This window comes from Hippocampus zosterae, chromosome 15 (genome assembly GCF_025434085.1).
Source record: "Hippocampus zosterae strain Florida chromosome 15, ASM2543408v3, whole genome shotgun sequence".
NCBI classification, from domain to species: Eukaryota; Metazoa; Chordata; class Actinopteri; order Syngnathiformes; family Syngnathidae; genus Hippocampus; species Hippocampus zosterae.
In genome coordinates, this window is record NC_067465.1 from 14,810,881 (window position 1) to 14,832,550 (window position 21,670).

General features: G+C 40.7%; 1 protein-coding gene across 8 annotated transcripts in view; it reads right to left on the bottom strand.

The window, feature by feature from the left end:
- Positions 1-308: 308 nt before the first annotated feature.
- Positions 309-21,670, bottom strand: part of dtna (dystrobrevin, alpha) — a 37,826-nt gene continuing 16,464 nt past the window's right edge. For 2 of the 8 annotated variants that reach the window (XM_052088443.1, XM_052088437.1), the window contains exons 8-21: positions 19,455-19,621; positions 19,161-19,285; positions 16,719-16,802; positions 16,543-16,596; positions 14,333-14,428; positions 12,431-12,512; positions 11,349-11,449; positions 9,693-9,806; positions 8,496-8,592; positions 6,876-7,035; positions 6,705-6,794; positions 5,651-5,877; positions 5,385-5,423; positions 309-2,404 (exon numbers count right to left, since the gene is read on the bottom strand). In XM_052088443.1, the coding sequence (XP_051944403.1) occupies positions 5,406-5,423; positions 5,651-5,877; positions 6,705-6,794; positions 6,876-7,035; positions 8,496-8,592; positions 9,693-9,806; positions 11,349-11,449; positions 12,431-12,512; positions 14,333-14,428; positions 16,543-16,596; positions 16,719-16,802; positions 19,161-19,285; positions 19,455-19,621 (1,415 nt within the window). In that variant the 3' untranslated portion in view covers positions 309-2,404; positions 5,385-5,405. Of the gene's footprint in view, positions 2,405-5,384; positions 5,424-5,650; positions 5,878-6,704; positions 6,795-6,875; positions 7,036-8,495; positions 8,593-9,692; positions 9,807-11,348; positions 11,450-12,430; positions 12,604-14,332; positions 14,429-16,542; positions 16,597-16,718; positions 16,803-19,160; positions 19,286-19,454; positions 19,622-21,670 lie in introns of those variants that run through there. The other 6 variants (XM_052088438.1, XM_052088439.1, XM_052088441.1 and 3 more) reach the window with 6 other exon arrangements.

Consider the following 21,670-nt stretch of genomic DNA (forward strand, 5'->3'; position numbering starts at 1 on the left):
GGGATGGGGGATTCAAATTGAACACTAGGGAGCAGTAGTGTGTAATATACAGACAGATTGCAGTGCGTTTACGACAGTTAATAAATGCGCACTGCTGGGGCAGAGGAGCTCAAGTGAAGTGTGTCGTGCTTGAAATGAAATAAAAAGGAGTTCCCGGGTAAGAGTTATAGTATGATGTCAACACTTTATTATGCATCGCTGTTATGCAAAAAATAAAAAAACAGCAAGAACATTGTGGTAAGGCCAAACTAGTATAGACTGTACACCACGTTTCATTATTTTATGTCACGTGAAAGGAGAGGTCGAGCAGCGTTTTGCAACACTCTTTTTATTGACCTCTTTCCACTGCAGTAACCAAAATACAATTCAGCTCCCTCGATCCGCTCACGACATCCTGCTTACGTTCACACTTGTATAGACAGCAGGCAAATCTAACAGTTTACACTGACTTAAATGCGAGTGGAGCACATGAAACAATTACAAAAGAAAGGGCAGCATTAATTTAGAAATCTGATTATAAACTGTGTAGTGCTGAACATGAATTTGGTTACTCTTTTTAAAATGACTAATTTACATAATTTACAGTAATTCCTCAACAAGTGGCCACCACAATTAGACACTGCCCATCTTGAGCCAAATATACCATCCAACAGAAAATGCAGGATAGTAGCTGGAATTATCTCACTTCGTATGGATGGACACTACTGTTTCAGTTTAATGCTGATGCCATTGGAACTCTGCAGCACTTATCGAAACACATCAAGAGTCCTTTGGATGAATTCAAGTCTTTTCGCCAAATTTTGTTCTAATATTCTATAATTGACATGATTCCCACATATCGTATCTGTGCTCCCAATAGATGCCATGCTCAAATGAGTTACGAGGTAAACATCTCCCTTAAATAAAGACGGTTTCCCCAATTGGGTAAAAAAATAAAATAAAATAAAAATAATAACTAACAGGTAATGAGTGTCATCAATTCAGGTCATGAGCACAATTGTTGCTGAGCCCATTTAAACTCTGTTGCTGACCAAAAGAGTAGCACCCACATAGCGACATCAATTGTCTTTTCCAATGAATTCAAGTCACTTACCGTACTTTTCCTTTTTGATCATGTTATTTAGTACTTAAATACTGGCTGTGCCTTCCATAAATTATGTACCTAAATTAGTCACGGGTCTGATCGGGAGAAATAAGTGCCCCCTCAGATCACAAAAAACCAACAAAAACAAACAAACAACAGTAGTAACTGTTTACTTCTCTCAGATCAATGTTCACACATAAACATTTTAGGAGTAAACTGCTGGGCCCATTTGAAATCTGATGCTAATCAAAAGTGCAGCCACAAAAACAAGCGCAGTGTCCTACCACACACGCTGTATTCAAAATGATCTTGGACTGTGTTTTGATGAATAAGCATTCAAAGTATTGTCAACAATATTTTGCTTTGGTTTTAACTCCAGGTTGACATGACAGATTGCAATCGAATGCTTCCCCATCTGTCGTTAAGTAGTAGTCACTATGAGCGGAAATAACTGTAATTATCACATGACAGTAATTACATTGTTTAACTACATCTTAGATTTTACTATGATTTTTTTCCCAGTGAAGAGAAAAGGACTCACATTGCTTTTGAAAGTTTGCTACATGCTCCTTTGAAGGATGGCTTGACTGAAGTCCACTGAAATGTCATCCAAGAAGCTAAGGCAGAGTGTATTATTATTATCATCACTAACGCATCGAATAAAGGTTTCAAATACAACATGACAATAAGTGTAAAAATGAATTGAAAGACAGTACAGTGGAACCTCAGTTCTTTGTGTGCCCAAGGTATGAAGGTCTACAATAGAGCTACAAGTGAAGTTTAATATTCACATATTCATTTCATTTCACCATTGTTTTGTATTTCAGATTGCTAGTTTTATCTATGTATACAATTTTGGAATGGCAAGAACAGATTAATTTCCTAAAGAAAATATTCTGACTACTTGGAAAGGATTACACACAAAAACCGAGGTTCCAATGTAGTCGTAAAGTCTGACCAGTTTGGCACTGTGCATTTAAGAAAATACAACTCAAATGTAATTGTATTGGATCAAAAATCATATGAGACACAGACACAAAACAGTACATTTCTACATTGGCTTAACAAGACAAATGAAAACAAACAACAGCAAAAAACTAAGCACATGGTTGATGTGGCACCTGTGGTATAATAATAGTAGAGCGTGCGGTGATTATTAATCTCTTGATTTATTCATTGGCTCACAGTTTCACCTTAACCATGAGGTTGGTTAAAAATATATAGATTCTTTACACAAATGTATATTCTATGCTATAGAATCCAGGCCAGTGTCGTTGCGTCCAGTGTTGTCACTTATTGTTGCTTTTGATATTGCTTGCCCTGCCAACAAGAACACAATTTTGTCATTAATGGGATCACCGGGTGTAATAATATTCAACATTTCCATGTCAAGCATACCATAATTTTTTTAGCCATGACATACTCTATATCTTCATACATGTTCTGATCCGCTTATTGTCATAAGGTTGTGCTAGAGCCTATCCCAGCTGTCTTCAGGCAGTAGGCGGGGGACACCCTGAAATGGTTGCCAGCCAATTGCTGGACATAAATGTGTGTGTGTGTGTGTGTATACACATACACAGAGTGCCTCTGTGCTGGCCTGAAGGACAGCACAGAGGCACTCATCCTGGCTGCTCAGGAGCAGGCCCTGAGCACCAGAGCCATTGAGGCCCAGATATACCACACCAGACAAGACCCAAGGTGTAGGTTGTGCAAAGAGGCACCTGAGACGATCCAACACAAAACTGCAGGGTGTAAGATGCTGGCAGGGAAAGCCTACATGGAACGCCATAACCAGGTGGCTGGCATAGTCTACCGAAACATCTGTGCGGAGTATGGACTGGAAAGCCCAAGTTCAAAATGGGAAACACCTCCGAAGGTGGTGGAGAATGACAGAGCGAAGATCCTGTGGGACTTCCAGATCCAGACTGACAAGATGGTAATGGCGAACCAACCAGATATCGTGATCATAGATAAAGGGCAGAGGAAAGCCGTTGTAGTGGATGTAGTGGTCCCAAATGATGGAAACATCAGAAAGAAGGAACACGAGAAACTCGATAAATACCAAGGGCTCAGAGAGGAGCTGGAGAGAGCCTGGAAGGTAAAGGTGACAGTCGTGCCTGTGGTGGTCGGAGCACTCGGGGCAGTGACCCCCAAACTAGATGAGTGGTTGCAACAGATCCCGGGAACAACATGGGACATCTCAGTCCAGAAATGTGCAGTGCTGGGAACAGCAAGGATACTGCGCAGAATCCTCAAGCTTCCTAGCCTCTGGTAGAGGACCCGAGCTGAATGAGGGACGGACACCACCCAAGGGGTGAGATGAGGATTTTTATATCTATATCTATATCTACTGTATATCTATATCTATATCTATATCTATATCTATATCTATATAAATATATAGATATAGATAGATATATAGATATATATAGATATATCTACATATATATAGATATATATAACACCAGAAACAAAACAACAAGCGCGCTGCAGAAGTCCACGCCCATGTCCGTTTTGCCAGCCATGGCAGCGCGGAGACACCGAAAACGGATACTTAGAGTTTATGAATGGAAAGTTTACTTTAAAAGTTGCCAGATTGCTCCACTGACAAGACCAAAGTTACCTGTTCTTCTCTCTGTGTGTATCATACAGATATAGATGTATGCCACTGACGCGATTGTTACTTGTTTGGAACTATTTTGTGTGGAAGGTTACAGCGTTCCGTGTCCATATAAATAGAGCGGGTGGAGATTCTCTGTGTTCGTCTGACAATGACAGTGCGCTACAGTGGTAGCGACCTAGCAAAAATCAAACGTCTCCAGTGTTGTCATCGAACCAAGTGTAGTCATTCGAAATGAGGTCTTCACAAAACCGTACAGAGACTTCCGCGCAAGAAGGACCAACACAATCAACATAGCCTGAGTGTGTTAGGGGGAGTGAACCCCGCTCCCCTTTCAGAATGGTTTGCCCCTGCAGCACGGGGGAAGTGCGTGTGCTTGTTTGTATGGCCGGCAGTTTTGAATACAGCGGCACATAATTAATAAATAAATAATAAATAATAAAAAAATATTCTTCAACAAACATACAGAAACAGACTGCTGTGTTGAAAGCAAACTTGAGAAAAACGAAGTATGCAACCATGGTTTAAATCCACTATAGGCTTAGATGTGCACTTTATAATGTTATATTGTTCTGTTTTGATTTCATAAAAAAGCTGTTGTGTGACAAAATATTTTTTTTCACCGTTGATGGACAGTAATATTGTGTGAGAGATTATGTGTGAATAACTGCACCAAGTGAAAAATGTCCATGTAAAATTGAAAATCGAAATTGTTATTTCAGTAAATATTTGCATTTGGCACATAGAAAACTGATTCATGATTCCATGTTGATGAGAGCATTAAAATGGGGGAAAAATAGGACAAAAAATGTAAAAGGAATTCAGAAATGATAAAAAATGTGTGAGTAATCACGATTAATTTTTTAGTTCATTTGAGTTAATTATAACAGTTGCATTCATTCATTCATCTTCCGAGCCGCTTAATCCTCACTAGGCTCGCGGGGGGTGCTGGAGCCGATCCCAGCTGTCTTTGGGCAGTAGGCGGGGGACACCCTGAATCGGTTGCCAGCCAATCGCAGGGCACACAGAAACGAACAACCATTCGCACTCACACTCACACCTAGGGACAATTTAGAGTGTTGAATCAGCCTGCCACGCATGTTTTTGGAATGTGGGACGAAACCGGAGCACCCGGAGAAAACCCACGCAGGCCCGGGGAGACTCCATGCAAACTCCACACAGGGAGGCCGGAGCTGGAATCGAACCCGGTACCTCTGCACTGTGAAGCCGACGTGCTAACCACTGGACTACCGGGCCGCCCCAGTTGCATTTTTAATTAGATTAAATAATTTAATCGTTTGACAGCTCTAATATATATATATATATATATATATATATATATATATATATATATATACTGTATATATACATACACACACACACACACGCACGCACACGTTAGTACTCCCTGGTTCTTCTGCCTCTCTGCTTTTTTTAGGTCCAATGCCTTCACACAACATGACATAGAACAGTATTGTTTCATTTAAAAAATTGAATTAAAAAGTCTCAAATTTCTCAATGTCAATCATAAAAAGAAATCTTTGATACAAGAATTTTAGAGCCTTATATTTGAAAGCTAAATCAAATTGGTGAGGTAAGATTTTGAAACGCATACATTAGAATTATTGTTTTTTTTGGGGGGGTTTGGGGGATAGTATTTGTGGCGTGCGTATTCACCAGTGTCCAGGATCCCCGCCATCACTGCTGCAGTGTCATCTGTAACAAAAAGTGAACAGCAATCAATACCATACATAGCAGATTAGAACCCTATTTTCTTTTGTATAATCACATTGAGTAAGTAAGTGTAAACAACATAAAACTATCCCGAGCATACTTCTGGTTCAACAGTTGAGTAAATAACAGCCTTGCCACCAAATTAAGAAATGCACTCTTCGGGTTGCCATTTTCTGGCCACACTTGCCGTTTGGAAAAGGAGATCTCACCATGCAGGCTTTGTCCGGTTCCTGCCTGTGCTTCATGAGCTCCTCGAACTTGAGCTCGTCCTCCAGCTGGCGCTCCAGGTCATTCCTGTAATGTATGTCTTCATGTTCTGCAGAGGCGATCCTGGGCTTGAAACTGAGGAAGGGATCTGAGGTTGTTGCTGTTGCTGCAAACGTGTCGCCGCGGCCGAGGTCGGAATCCACAGTGCTCTCAGTTTCGCTGCCGCCCTCTAAGAGAGAAGAGGGCATTTGACAGAAATCTTTGCATTTTGAGTGAACAAAGAACATCAAGTATAGAAGAGATGCGACTAACGATTACTTTACTAATCGATTAAAGTTTGTGGGTGAACCGATGAACCGGGTTAAAAAAAAGTATTTTTCAATTTTCATCCCTTGATTCCAAAACAGCACATTACTGCAAATTGACAAACACATTTGCACAAACAAATTAGGAATCTGTTAAATAACAGAAGCGACTTTGACGTTTTTGCCACAACCCCTAAACAGCAGCACACAACAATAACACACACAGTTCGACGCAATATCTTGCGCTGAACATGTAACTTGCTTGTGATAAATTTCATAGCTGAAAGTTTTCTACATCACACTTGGTGCAAATGGGCTGCTGCCTAGCTCGAGGCTAAAGTTAGTGGTGCTAGCATAAATTCAAGAGCTTTTGTGTGTTATGTGGTGAACTTGAATGGAATTTCAAATTGTAGAACTGCTGCTCTCGCCGTATTAACAAAATAAAAACAGGAAAATATAATACGCTGAAGTATCGACTTTATATTTTTAAAGATCAAAAAGCTTTAGGAAAAAGGTGAGTGCTTGTCACATGATTCATAAGGTGTCACATCATTTGTTTTGCTTGTTTGATATTTAAGGCAACTGTAATTTCTTAATGTGGTACTGTTTTTTTTCCCAAATTCTGAAACAGATTAAGAATTACTGAATAAATATGAATTATAATAGCAGTATTTATAAAGTTATATGTACATGTGGCTAAAACAGTTTTGATGTTTTTTGTTGACTAAATCTGTTCCAACCATAGTTGTACCTGAATTCAACTCTTTGACCAGCGATGACATTGTGTTGGTGATGGAGTCAGCAGCGATGAGGAGGTCGTTTCTCAAATTTCTCCTGGGACCTTGGAGAAGTGAAGAAAATATTGCCCTCATAACGTCTTACCATTTTGTCGTGTTTTTGGTATGGAACCGAGCTGCGTTACCCTGAGCAAAGGCCTCCTGAACATCGCCTCCCACACCCATGAGAGAGTCCTGAGGTGTGTGAGTCGGGGTGGTGCCGACTGAGTCAGAGTGAATGGGCACGGGAACGGGCCTGCTGACGGTGTGACTGGGGGACGAGCGTGGAGAGCCGGGACCCTGAGTCTGCAATTCACAACAACACATAAGTTGTAGTACATCTTTCTCAAACTAAATGAAAGTTGGGACAAGATGAAATGATTATTTCATGTTGTTTCCTCACTTTTAGAGAAAGTAACAGTCTCTTATGTGTGCCTGGTTGATTGGAATTGTGCATGTAATTGTGTTGAAAAATACAGGAATTGATCCCTACAGCTCTGCTCGAATTTTGCTTATGTGGAGGGCATGTGGACAATCAGCCAATTATCAATATTCTTGATTTGTACTGATAATAAGAAACAATCACATCTACTCTACAAATGATAACACAGCATTAGCACAGCATCTCCACCAGTTAAGCATAGTCACTGGAAACCACGGATGGGCGAGTATGATACTAGGTATCGGTATCAGACTGACACCAGTCTTATTTCAAGGGTTCGGGTACTGGTGAAGGAACCACAAAATTGCAGCATCAGCAAAGTTGGATCATAACTGTGACATGGCAATCGCATATGAACAAAGATAATGCAGATTCTGGTGTGTCTACAACTATTTGTTGGACAGTAAAAGTTGCTTTTGCAGAATACCTTCACACTCAGGACACGCTTCCGCCTCTGATATGGCTCTAAATAATGCTAGGCTAAAAAGACAGAAATTACAACTGACAGGCAACACGAAAGAGGCTTGTGTGCGCACAACACCGTCTGCAGGTTGTTGGGCTACCCACACGCTTTTGTAAATTAAATGACTCCTACATTTTTTAAATTAAATTTATATAATTTTGTAATTGTGGGAAAACATCTACAAGTAGTATATTTTGGGGGTTTTTTTTGCTTCAATATTGTTGATTTAACTGCAAATTCCATGTATCGATTTTCTGATCCGCTTTATTCTCACAAATGTCATGGGGCATGTTAGAACATATCCCAGCTGTCTTCGGGCAGTAGGCGAGGGACACCTTGAACCGGCTGCCAGCAAATGGCAGGGGACACAGGGACAAACAACCATCCGCGCTCACACGCACACATTGGGACAATTTTGAATGGTCCATTAACCTGCCATCAATATTGGAGGAAACCGGGGTAAAAAAGAATTGTCAAAAACAATCTTCAGCTCATCAACCCCTTCCAAAATCAGCAGGGATGGACACCAGCTCACCCATGGCCCTATTGAGCGTATGTACAGAAGAAAATGGGTGCATGGTTATCCTTACAGATTGAGGTTTTACTTAGATTTTGCCTGTACAGTTGCATCCATATTTATGATTATAAATCTGACTATGGAGCAGATTTTTTATATAATGCTAGGGTAATCTCTTATGTGACACTATCTGAAAATGAAACACAAAATGGCCCAATTTGAATGCTAGTTCAAGTATAGCTTTTCAACATGGAACACAATGTATAAAAACGTTCGCCTCGAGTTCACAGCGCAGTGACTGGAAGAAGCCATGAAAAAAGATGGAGGGCTCTTGTCTGCGCTACCTTGAGAAGCATCATTAGCTGCTCCAGCTGCACCATGAGCTCCCTGCGACTCTCCTGCAGACTCGACATTCTCTGCTCAAGCTCATCTTTGCGTTGCCTGACAAGGGGAAAAAAAGGTACAGATTGATGACACCATAAGGTCACATCCACACAGACTAAGTCAAGCAGTTCCAATCTGCACTTAACTCTTTCTTTACTCCCCCCCCACCCGCAATTTTTTCATGGCACAGAATTACCGCATATGGTGCACATCGTATTATTTAATTTTTATGGTTAAAAATAAACATACATAAACATAACATTTATGTTTTGGGGTGTGTTCCACTCATGCAAATGGTTAGTAAAGGATCAATGAAGGAGCACTTTTTTGTTGTTGTTGCTGCTTGTTTTCCTTGTCTTGCAAAAATGTCTGGCACATGCTCCACGGAGCAAGGAGGCGGTCCAGTTACATGCAAATAAACCACTGCTCACACTACCCCTGCCTTGCGAGGGGGTGCCAATGCAAGTACAGTACAGCATTCTTTACTCTGAGGGCCAAGGTGTCAAAGTGCACCCAAGTCCATAACATCCATAAACACAGCAAAAGCATCGATTGTATTTTCACTGGTGGATGTAGCACTTCACTGGCAAGTCAGCGAGTAACATTTGGTGGAACAATTTGTGTGCAGATGTGTGCATGTGGCACATGAGGCAGACACATTTGGAAACACAAACACTCTCCACAACTTCACAGAACATTCGAGTATGTGCGCGTTATCAAAGGCTCACACTCAAAACTGAGTTAGCTAATGCTAATTTGTGCTAGAGTAACAACACAGTTCTGCTGATCTTTTGGCTTTAACAGGACAGTGCTTCCGTGAAGTTCAACTGTTGCTTGAAAATGGCTAATCTTCCCCACGCCTAGCTTTCGAGTCATGAGCGGAGAAACTCAGTAAGGGGGTGGTAGTATGTAAATTAGTCCCAGTGTTACCTCACTATCCTGAAAAACTCAGAAAAGCTCACATTTTGTTGAACTAAGCACCTCACAAATGATTTGTTTCAGTCATTCTTTTTTTGTTGTTGTTTTGTAATTCATTTTACACATTATAGGTGAGTAGCCACTCCGGAGACCAAACAAGCACTTCAACTCAGCTTTCAAAATAATGTATGTGCTCTGTCCCCTTTAAAGTATTGTGGTGGATGGAGTGTCCAGCTTACCTGAGAAGTCGTAACTCAGCCAGCAGTGTTGGGTTCTGCTGACCCCTGTCAGGCGGCGGCTGCGAGGCCTCTTCATGCTGGAGGCGCAGTCGTTGAATTTCCTGCAAGATTTCTCTGTGTGACACGCACAAAGAGACTTCAGAAAAAAGTCTTCAATTTATCGCACACTGCATCCCTTAGAGTCCCCTTCTTAGTAGTGTGATTTAGAGCTAATGACTGTTAAGAGGGTCAAGGGGAGCTCCTGCCGGCATGACTGATGGAGGAATGTGCAATTTTATAGACCTGGCTGGGTGGCGGCGATAACATTGCCTGGAGACTCATGCACTGTGAACACTTCAAATAAACATATTATCATACATGTGAGGGGGGCGGGGGGGATTTTGAGGGGGGAAAAGATTTCATTGAACATCTATCCATCCATCCATTTCCTGGCTGAACAATCAAATATTCATGTACAGCACTCTAATGATTGTCAGGGCTTTAAAGGTGGAATTTCCACGTGCTTTAAGTCTACACTATGTTCAGAAGTTAAAAATTAAATAAAAATTAAAAAGCATTATAGCAGTGGTTCTTAACCTTGTTGGAGTATCAAACCCAACCAGTTAATAGGCACATTCACCGAACCCTTCATTAGAGAAAAATAAAAATATAATTCAAGAAGTGTTCCTTCAGTTTTGAGTTGTTCAACTTGGCATAACAAATCATGCAGATAGGACGCTGAGTCCCATCACTTTCCGTGATGCATGTGAATCCATGTTGTATTTGTTCGTCCGACCACTTTCTTTTTTTTTGCTCGACATAGTTAGCATGTATTGAAAAAAATCCCCCCCCAAAATTACAGAACATACTATCACGACAGTTACACATTGACGACTAAGCGAACTAAATTTCTCGCAGCACTGGTTGGACAAGCCACGTTATGTGATCATGTGCAGCGGGCGTGTCATCGACATGTTGAGTCGGGTGCGTCTTAACCTCAATGACAGAGGCTCTGTCAAACCCCTGAGACGGATTCACTGAACCCCTTGGGGTTCGATCGAACCCAGGTTGAGATATAGTGTCATAAAATAATCTACATTAATTGTACTTTTCTCAAGTGAAATTACCAATTGTATTCAGTTTTGTGTTACGTTCCCATGATAAGTTCTGTATTGAAAATGAAAACTTGTGATTATAATCAGTCATAAGATATGATACATGTTGTTTTCTAAAGTGTTCTATGAATAAGCGAAGGTGAAAGTTAAGCATCTCAAAGATTAAGCTGCGAAAGTCTTGCTGGCATCTGGTCGAAAAACCCCATATGTCCAAAAACGGCCAGCTTCATATTTTTCAAATTTCAATCATTTTAGTCAATCACCACGTGGTTGTTTTTACAAACTACTGACCAACCCAAGGTGCTGAAAATGGCTTGTACTTTCTCGCGATGTTCATAGCTCAACAACCATGCCGTTTTTGGGGTTGCCGGAAAAATGTTGGAGAATCCATTAGTGCAAATACATTACAGGACAGAAAACATACCAGCTTTGACCATGATTATCACATCTTAGGTTCAAAAGAAATAGCTTGAGAGTCTGTATGGCCAAGCCTCAACTATGTTCAGGTGCCGTGACGCCAAAGAAAATCAACAAGGCCAGCTGGGGGCGTTCAGTGCCTCACTTGTTTTTACTCTCCAGCTCGGCGATGAGCTGCCTCTGCTGTTTGTTGGCATCGAGAGAAGACGGCATGTCTGCGGGGACTCTGTGCTGCTGCTGTTGAGCCTGAAGCAGAGGCACTGTGTCAACGCCTCCGTTTGGTTCACATCAACGATAAGAGACAAAAAGAACATCAAGTGCACCAAGTCACTTCAAGTACATTGTGGGAAAGAATGATTGGATCCCCAGTTGAGTTTTGTTGCTCATTTTCAAAGAAATCCGCTTTTTGTGGTTGATTTATGGTAATAGACAACATCAATGTGGGGAAAAAAAAACACACTATATGAAACATTTTATTGAGCGAAATAAGTATTTGTTCACCAATTAAAACCCAAATCTTAATTTGGTGGGGAAACTCATGTCAATATGAACAGCGGGCAAGTTTTCTTGCCGGTGGTCGACAGGTTTGCGGGGATTTGAAGAATAAAGCCGTTCATTTATTTATCTATTCATTTGTTCGATCGAAAGGCTATGTCATTCTAGGGGAAAGTTGTTTTGAGAGCAAAGGCAGAATTTTTCAAGAATAGAGTCCTCATTTTTAGAGAATAAAGATGCCTTTTCCAGAATAAAAAGCAGAACATTACGAGAATCCATTTTTAGAAACATCACTTTCTTCTTGTGACTTTATCGTGGGAAAATAGGACTTTTTTTATCCTGCCAAAACATTACTTTTTGTTCAACTGTTGTCATAACACTACACAATTTTTTTCCACTATAAAGTACGAATCGTTCCTGTAACATGACAACTTTTATTTGAGAATCGAGTAATTCCATCGTGAATGGCATCATAGGTATGTTTAATTGTTATCAGGATTATAAGGTGTTCTTTGAAAAATGTCTCCCCTGGATGCGGTCTCTGGACCCAAATTTTCGGGGATCAAATACTTCACTTACGATGTGTGTTTTCTCGACAGATATCGTGTCTGTGATACAATCGAAGAACAAACATCAAATTGGAGTCTGTTTATGTCTTGGTAAGTGAGCAAATGTATAAATTTGCAAGGGATGAAATAATGACTTTCCCCAGTGTATGTTCATGTTTCTCACTGCAGCATCTGCAGCCAGGCGAGCGGCGTAGCGGGCAATGAGGCTGTGCTCCTCGTCTTGATGGTTGCTGCTCTCCAGTAAACTGATGGTGAGGAAAATAGAGATGGCATTCAAAATGTAACACTGAGAATACACAATGATGTACAGATTTAAAACAACAACATATGGAAGAACTGAATAAGACAAGAAAACACTCACATGACCACACACAGACAGATTTTTACCCTGAGTTACTAATTTAATTTTCCTGCAGACATAAGAGTGTAGACCACTTCCATTAAGAAGCGGGCAGACATATTAGTGCACGCGCAGGCATCTATTTTTATGTTGTTGGTGAGTGTGCAAATAAACAGAGAGAGAGAGAGGGAGAGAGAGAGAGAGAGAGAGAGAGAGAAAGAAAGATTACATAACCTGTTTTACAATAAAAACATTTCAGTCAATGCAAAATGCAGCAAACCGCTTTTGAATGTTACAGTATATGGGCACAAACCATTCAGAAATCTGAGCATTAATCAGCTCGCAGCAAAAGATAATCTGTCACAAGTGTTTGCGGTTATGCAATCATGAGTATTCTGAAAACGCAACATGGGCCAAAAATGCTGTCGCCTTCAATTTGAAGCAGATTTTACCTAATTTCCCACTAGATGGAGAACTACGCTCTAACATTATTTAATCTGCCCTAGACCGCGCGCGTGCACACACACACACACACACACACACACACGCACACGTGCGCACACACACACATACAAATACACTGAGAGAAAAAAGTTGCCGCAATATTCTTTGAAACAAAAGTCTTGATCATCTTAAAGCATATCTGTTGAGGAACAAAATAAGGATCAAATCTGATTTTTTAATAAAAATAAATAAATCATTGGATTGGCAAGAAAACAAAGTCCTAATTTTCCAAATATAAATTTGTAAAATCAGGAGGATTGCTTTTTGAGAAAAAAGAAATACATTTTACAAAAATAGAGTAATATTTTTTGAATATAGTCAAAATCTTTCTTTTTATAAAATACTAAAATAAATGTGTTATACAAATATCTGTTTTGCGAGAACAAAAGTCTAACTCTTTCATGACAAATTTAAATCTCAGGCAAATAGAGCTGTTCTTTTAGGGCAATCAGCATTGTTTATATGAAGCATTTCATACACAAGGTAACTCAGTGTGCTTGACATAATTAAAAAAATACAACATTTAAAAGCACAGTAAAAAACAAGCAGCTTACTAAAACTATTAAAGCCATATTTTTTGAGAAAAAAAGGATCTTCAGAGATAAAGGCAGATTTTTTTGAAAGAAAAAAAAAAGAAAAATAAACATCAAGAGAATGAAGTCGGAAATCTACGCTAAAGATGGATTTTAAAAACAGTTGTCATCTTATATGAGTAAAATCATATATTTGTGAAGGCCACCATATAAATGCATTGCTGTGGTAGCATGAGAACTGTTGTGAAGATCTTGTTACACTGGGGACAAAAAGGTAACTTGATAGAATTACAACTTTATTTATTTATTTATATACTTTATATTTATTCCATACTAACATACATTTTTATAATATTGCAAAATGAATCTTATAGCATTGCAAAAAATAATAATAATTTTACTTAATTTTCCCCACACCCATTTTCCACATGAATCGCCATATTTTCTGGAGGGTGAATGCCATCTATTGAAAGCCTATAATTTAAAGTTGATACCTTTCATTTCAAATCCATTGTAGTGGTGAAAAATAAATAAATAAACACTCTGTCATTTCCCAAATATTTTGGGCTACTTTCAAACGTATGTTATTTTGGTGGTTGTAAGAAAAAAAAATCCTTGTCGTACTCATTCATGGTTTTCAGACAGTCAGGTTATTCAGAGAAGGGCACACAGGATCACACCCACTAACCATGTTTTGGGGTTGTTTTGAAGCAGTTTCACATAGAGGCCAATGAGAATGTGCTCGTCCGCGAGTCTGTCAACTGCATCCAGGTTGCAGTGTAACCTGGACGCGTGCAGGAGTTCATAAACAAAGTAAATAACAGACAACCAAAAAAAAAAAAAAAAAAACATGACATACCACGGGTGACAAAAGGAGGGCCGGCACAAAGGCATACGGGAAGAAAAAAACAAAAAAAAAAGAGATTTGAGGAGACGCCTGAAAAGCAGCCATTCACGGGTGACTGAAGAGGAACAAGGCCACATTATGTGTGCCGATGAAAGCCTACGGCGTGATTAAGGACATGCCTTGCAGACACACTACACGTCGCATGCACAGTTTAAACACTACACGCATCTATGTAGTGCTCCAAAACTACCTAATCCCATTTAATGCCCAACTCAAACTATCCTCAAAATGTTTTTTTCTTGCGTGTTTTTTTTCTTCCCCTCTCCCTCCCCTGTTGTTTCTTCCGACTTTCGGGGTTGAGTGAACGCTGGAGCGTCTGGCTGCCACTGCGCAACCCGTTCTGTGTTTTATTGTTTTTGTTCCTTGGGTGTCTTGAAAGGCGCTTATAAATAAATTGCATTATTATTATGAAACTCCTAAGGCCACTAAAACAGTTGATGAGGAAAAAAACCTTGAGAAATCTGTCAGTATTCATTATCCAAGGTCAGTTCCCACCAGAGAGCTAACTAAGCTAAACAAGCATGTGGTTTCATTCGATACGTTGAGCATTCAACTACAAAACAATGGGCTCCCTCTTGTAAAGGTAAAGAAAGCACAGGTGGCGCACATAATGGGAATGTTCCAAGGGAACATTGGCTGGCGTGCATAGTCACGTCAGTTTCAGGTTCGTGCTAGCGCGCACGCAAGCTAGCAACCGCAGTTGTGACAGCTATTAAACTCCCAAATTAGCTCCTTTTCCCCACTGTGGACATGTTGGTTGATGTAGAATGTGGGCCAAATTACACAAATCCAAAAATGGCAATCAGTGAAAAACTATTTTTGCTATGAGCTAATGTTTAGCTCATGTTTGATGGGAATATTTAAAATATGTCTCAATTCAGGGCATTCCACTTTTGGTCGCAATTCCTCCAAAAGTGCATTTTTGAATTGCCAATGAGAAACTGCTCTAAATAAATGAAGGTTTAAATTCATAAATAAATACATACATATATAATGATCCTCAACAAGAAAATTTAGGTTTAGACTTATTGGGCCTACGTGGAAGTATTACGGCCATTCGAGTTGCCCAGCTTTGTTGATTTTTCTGGCTGAATCCTATGATGACCGAAATGTCAGTGTCCAAGTGTTAAACCAAAACAATGAGCTGCAAGTAGAATGTTTATTATGGGAACATTCTGGTCCAATGGTGCGGTTCACTACATACAACTGTGAGCAATCTTTCAGTACACTGCATTAACTATGACTGATCCTACTTTACCTTGGAATTCCAGTCTGATGTTTGGGACCAGAACCTGGCACTGTCAGTCTTGGTTGTGTGGGTTTTGACATATTATGAATTGCTTGGCAGCCTGTGTGAACAGTGTCCAGATGCTCTGACATGCTCAATAAAGTATAGAATACCACTCACTCGTCACTTCATCTTTTTTTTCCATTTGTGAAAGAGAGAAGTGTTCCATTCATATTGAATGGAGATGTGAGTGAACTCAAACACTTGTTTGTTACATACTCCACATTCAGAAAAGAAACAAAAAAACCTAACCACTTTTTGGATGAGCCAGTATTATACAGTATTTCTACTTGTACACCAAACCCATCAAATGTAATTTTTGAAAGCAAATATTTTTGGGGGATGTAGAAAACATTAGACCAATATTTTTTTTCAAGCATTAATGTGACCTATAGCCCGTACAACTCAATTGAAAAAAAAAAGAGAAGTTAAAAAAACAAATGTCATGTGGTTGCAAAAGTGTGCACCCCCTCATGTGCATTCTCCTGAGCATATGTGGGAAAATATGTTATACAATTACAGTGTGGTGAAACCAAGGCTCAACATTAACAGAGGAAAAAAGCGTGCAACACATGGTCTGAACCATGACTGGTATGTGTCAGGTATTAAAGTGCCACTATTTTCACTTTTAAAAAATAATTCATTACCCTTATTAGTGCACACACACATGCATGAGAGCACTCTCACACAGTGTGTCACTTACCCTCTGCCTCTCAACAGATGTTGAGCGATATCATGACTCCTGCTGTAAGGCAAACTCTGAACTTTCAGCAAGAGGAGGCAACATAAGGACACTAACAATTGTTTGGAGTCCGCTGGCAGCACTCCAAGCTGTACAGATCTCTTAGAAAAATCCAAGACATCCATTGTTGTACTCACTTTTTGGTGGAGTACGGGTTCCCTGATGTTGGCATTGAATTGGAAAACGAATATTCACTGGGGACGTTCATTGGTCTTGGTGGCCTAGGGAGACAAGGATTGGTTTCAACCCCCAAACGTGAATGTGATGTGAAATATTATAATGAAGAAAGCACCAAGAACAATGACATGCAGTGAAGTGAACAGACGAGCAAAAAAAGTTAGCTGCTGCTCAAGTGTGAGTGGGTGAGTGAGTGGTGGGTGATCACAAAGGATTAGAAGAACAAAAAGTACACCGTGATTCAAAGAGACACATTTTGGGAGGTGTGAAAGAATCAAAGAACACTCACCACGTGTCTCTAGAGAGAGCAAAGTAGAGAACAAAGAGAAAAGTCACCAGCAGCACAGAGATAACCTTTAACATACTGGTGGGGTTTTTTTTCTGGATAAAAGAGTAAAGGCCAGCTAATGGTGAAAATCTTTGCCATGAAACTTTGTGGCGTGGTGGTGTGTGTGTTGAATAACGACCCATCAAAATATGGCCTGAATTCAAATAAATGTGCTGTTGCCATGACTTATTCTCACTTTGGTTGGACATTACAGTTCACTTGCAGTGGATTCAAAATAAGGCAGTGACCAGCTAAATCAAAAAAATGAAACCAGAAAAGCCTGGTATGGTGTTGGAACTCTTGGTTTTTGGGTTTTTTTTCCTCACTCAACCATGTTAAGTCTACCACGGCAAGATTTAGCAATTATTGTGTTCCCCCACTATTCCTGAGGGATATGGGACAAAGGCCGAAATCCCAAATTGATGCGCCACTCTTAAAAGGATGGCTACAAAGCACTACTTTTGCATTTAACCTGGCCATCGGCTGACAAAATGAAACACCTCCCCTCACTTCAATGTAGTTGCTTGGTACCAAAATGCCACAAGATGGTGCCAATGTAGTACTTGTCTATAAGACATATTTGGCACAAAAATGATCCAAGGGGAACATTGTTTCTGAAATACAGTGCGCATATTTATTTTGGGAAGGTGTGACTGGCTGCCGCATTTGGCTCATGATCGACTCACAAAATTCAAAACAATCAAAAGAGTTGCCACTGATTGAATGCCCTGAGGGTAAATGAGAACATTCCCAGGCATAACTCACAAAATGGCACCTATCATCACATTTTCCTTCTTTGTATCCTTATGCGACGACATCATAGAAAAACACAGACAAAAACCATATCTTATAGTTTTGGTCTCATGAGATGAGCCGACATTTTGTCTGAAGTTGAAATGTTGTTGGTCGTAAAAACTAGGGGGTATTTGACATCAAGATTTAACACACAACCAGTTTCACAGACAACAGTTTTCAGAGTTTAGATGGCGACAAGAACTCTGACAGACAACACGGTAAAAATGAACGGCCAATCAGTTTAAACCACTCTAGTGTAAATAAGCGCAACCTTACGGCAGCAGGACTGTTTGATATCCCCCAGCAGACACACTCCCGACAAACCAGTTGCTCCTCGATTACTGCACGGTACGCTGTAACAAACGCAACTTGTATTTTTGGGGGGGGCCTGGGGGTGAAGTCATTTAAGATGGACGAATTTATTGACATATATAGCCACAGTAGTAGCAAGTGCACCAAAGAAAACCGTTTGCTCCAACACAATTTGGTGAGTTGTTTTTACTTACACCTTTAAGTTGGGGTGAGGTGGCTAGTACGAGGGACAACAGTTTTGTAAACATTTATGGGAAAACCAACATTCACAACAGCAAACCCTAAAATATTTATTTAAAATTGCCCAACTTAAAATTTTATCGAAGTTTGTTGCCTTGAAATTTTGAGTTCACCTTTTGTTTTTGTCTTCCAGGAGTGCAGTATTGCAAACTTCAGGTCACTTCCTTAATGGCAATCGTTTTGTTTTACGTCACGATCGGAGCGCTCGACCTTTTTGCGAACGATTCGAGGAGGAAAAATTACTCTGAATACACAGCGCACCAAAGGATAATTGCTCAGGATAATCGCATCTTTGCCGACTTTGATCAGGCTAGGGGAGGGGTGGTATGCTAAAATTCCATCTGATTCAAGTTATACATTTTTCTAACAACCAAGTCAAATTCTGTATCGTACCAGAAAAAAAAGTATCCCATTAATCTGAAGGTTCACTTTGAGTGGGATTTCCTACTTAATTGTCATGGGAGCATTTTGGCTCCCTCAGACTATTTCTGTTGGGGCAGCTACCTGATCACCAGAGAAACTCTCACACAAAAACACAAAATCTCAAGTGAAGGCAACAGGAGCGACATTGTTGGAGATTGCAATCACTCCCTGGGCTGCAATTAAGCCTCATTGATTCGTTGACCCATGGGATTGACTGGAATCAGACTTAGAGGAGGCAGTGAGCGGTCCTAGTCGGTGGGCAAAGTGTAGAAAATAACTTAGAAGCAGATGAAGAAGAACATACACAATATGGGCGAGGTTGAGAGGTTTCTCCGGCATGTCGGGGAACATGGGATGAAGAGGCTCTCTGCTGGATGCACAGCTCAGGGACTTGCTGAGGGCATGAGACAGCTTCTTGGCCGGGGATTTCTATGAGCAGACGACACCAGGAGTACACTAAACTGCTCTAAAAGCCCACTAGAGATGCTGGTTACAAATAGGGGCTGAGTGCAACCCTTACGTCATGGTGCACAAATAGCCGCATTGACTGGTCCGGCTGCAGACACACCTCCTCCTTCTCCCCCTCCCAACTCCTTACCCATGATGTATACTCCTTCATTTGATGCTGGTTGCTATGGGGACCGCTGGCATGCCCCCTCCAGAAGCAGTCCTGACAGAGCTGGTAATTATGACATTGCTGGCAGCGGTAGCGGAAGCCCATCATACTCTCAGTGTGGCAGTAGGAGCACTCGACCGGGTGAAAGACTGCAGGGGGGGGAAGAACACACATGCAGAAATAGATGCGGTATAAAACGCAGATATTCGTGCATTGTACGTTGAATAGAAGACTTGTTTATAAAGTAAGGATACGCGAGGTGAGATAAGATCTTGCTCAGGGTTCGGGACTTCAAGCCGAGAGAGTATTTGATCAGGCGCACCATGCAAGTTCAAAACCAAATGAAAGAACTGAGCAAGGGTCAGGGGGCACTCGCGCTCCATTTTTCATTGAAAATCCACAAAATGATCACCAAAATTTTACGCTGTGCTCCATGCTCCATATTTGAAAATGATCACAATTTAACGTTGATCATTTGTCGAGGCCACCTGCTTCAGGGCTCATTTAGGAGAATTAATTCCCTTGTGCGCAAGCACCAAATGGCTGCTTCAAATTGATGTTCGATTCCAGGTATTAGGTCCTTGAGACTTTTTTGTGGGTCCCGTTAGGATATCAGAGTCTACTCAATTCTGTATTGTTCAGTGATATTGGTGACTGGGCAAATTTTTTCAAGCTTTCCAGGGGGCCATAGAGAGTGAATTTAAATGCGGAGGTGGGGGGCGGGGGGTCGTATAAGGCCCCTAAAATCCATCTACAGTGGTACCTCTACTGACGAACGTCTCTTCATACAAAATATACGAAACGCCTCAACAGGAAAATATTGCCTCTTCTTACAAAATAAATGTAAAGATACAATAGGTAAAAATGCAGTATGGACTGTTAGTCATAGCTCCGAGTTTCCTGAACGCAACATACTTATAGCTGCTCTGCCATTGGCTATTACCGAGCATCATAATGGCATCCCATTGGCTATGAGGGACCTCTACCATATGTGTCTATGCATGTTAATAGGTAGATATGTGTCTATGCAACATCCTTGTCATTCGACCATCGGGCCATGAGGCATTCCGATAGTTTTACGTAAATGGGAATCACCCAGAAAAAGTGTTCACCAGTCCGGCGATCGCTCACTATGCTGATGGTTGCCTTGGACATTTTCGAAGGACTGTTAAAAGCTGACAAAAGCAAACGCCCTTGGATCAGTTGTTTGCAAAACGCCAGGCAAAAACCACTTCTGAGAGAGAACATGCACTAAAGAGGGCAAAAAACGATGAGGACGCAGTTAAAAGTTAAATGAACATCATTTTTATTCTTTCCTCTCTTCTTAGTTTTTTTTACATTATGCACAACTCTCATTTATCATTCATTCATTCATTCATCTTCCTAATCGCTTGATCCTCACTAGGGTCGCGGGGGGTGCTGGAGCCTATCCCAGCTGTCTCCGGGCAGTAGGCGGGGGACACCCTGAATCGGTTGCCAGCCAATCGCAGGGCACACAGAAACAGACAACCACTCACACTCACACCTAGGGACAATTTAGAGTGTTCAATCAGCCTGCCATGCATATTTTTGGAATGTGGGAGGAAACCGGAGCACCCGGAGAAAACCCACGCAGGCCCGGGGAGAACATGCAAGCTCCACACAGGGAGGCCGGAGCTGGAATCGAACCCGGTACCTTTGCACTGTGAAGCCGACGTGCTAACCACTGGACTACCGGGCCGCCCTTATTTATTGTGCAATAATTGTAAAATGTATTTGTTACATATTTTTATGCATTTGTATGCCTTAGAAAACATTTATATCTGAATTTGGAGGTGCTTGGAACGGATTAAGGCATTTATATGGAAAACGCGTCTCTACTGACATTTTCTACTTAAGAAATTTCTTCCAGAACCAATTAATTTTGTAAAGTTACTGTATTTTTGTGATTCATTCATAAAAGCAGCGATCCCGAATAACAACAAAACCTCAGAAGACTTGTTCGAAAAGCCTCCAAAACACTGTACTCACAAATGCTCACAAGGAATAACAACAAACACTGTCACCTCACATTTGATCAAGACTAGAGTATGACCCGCAGAGGACTGAGATAAAGCATGTGAGGTCCTCATAGGTCATTGTGTTCAGGCGTATGCATTTGCTCATGCCGTGACTGGGTTATGACTTCGGGTTATGGTGTAAAGAACAACTTCCACACG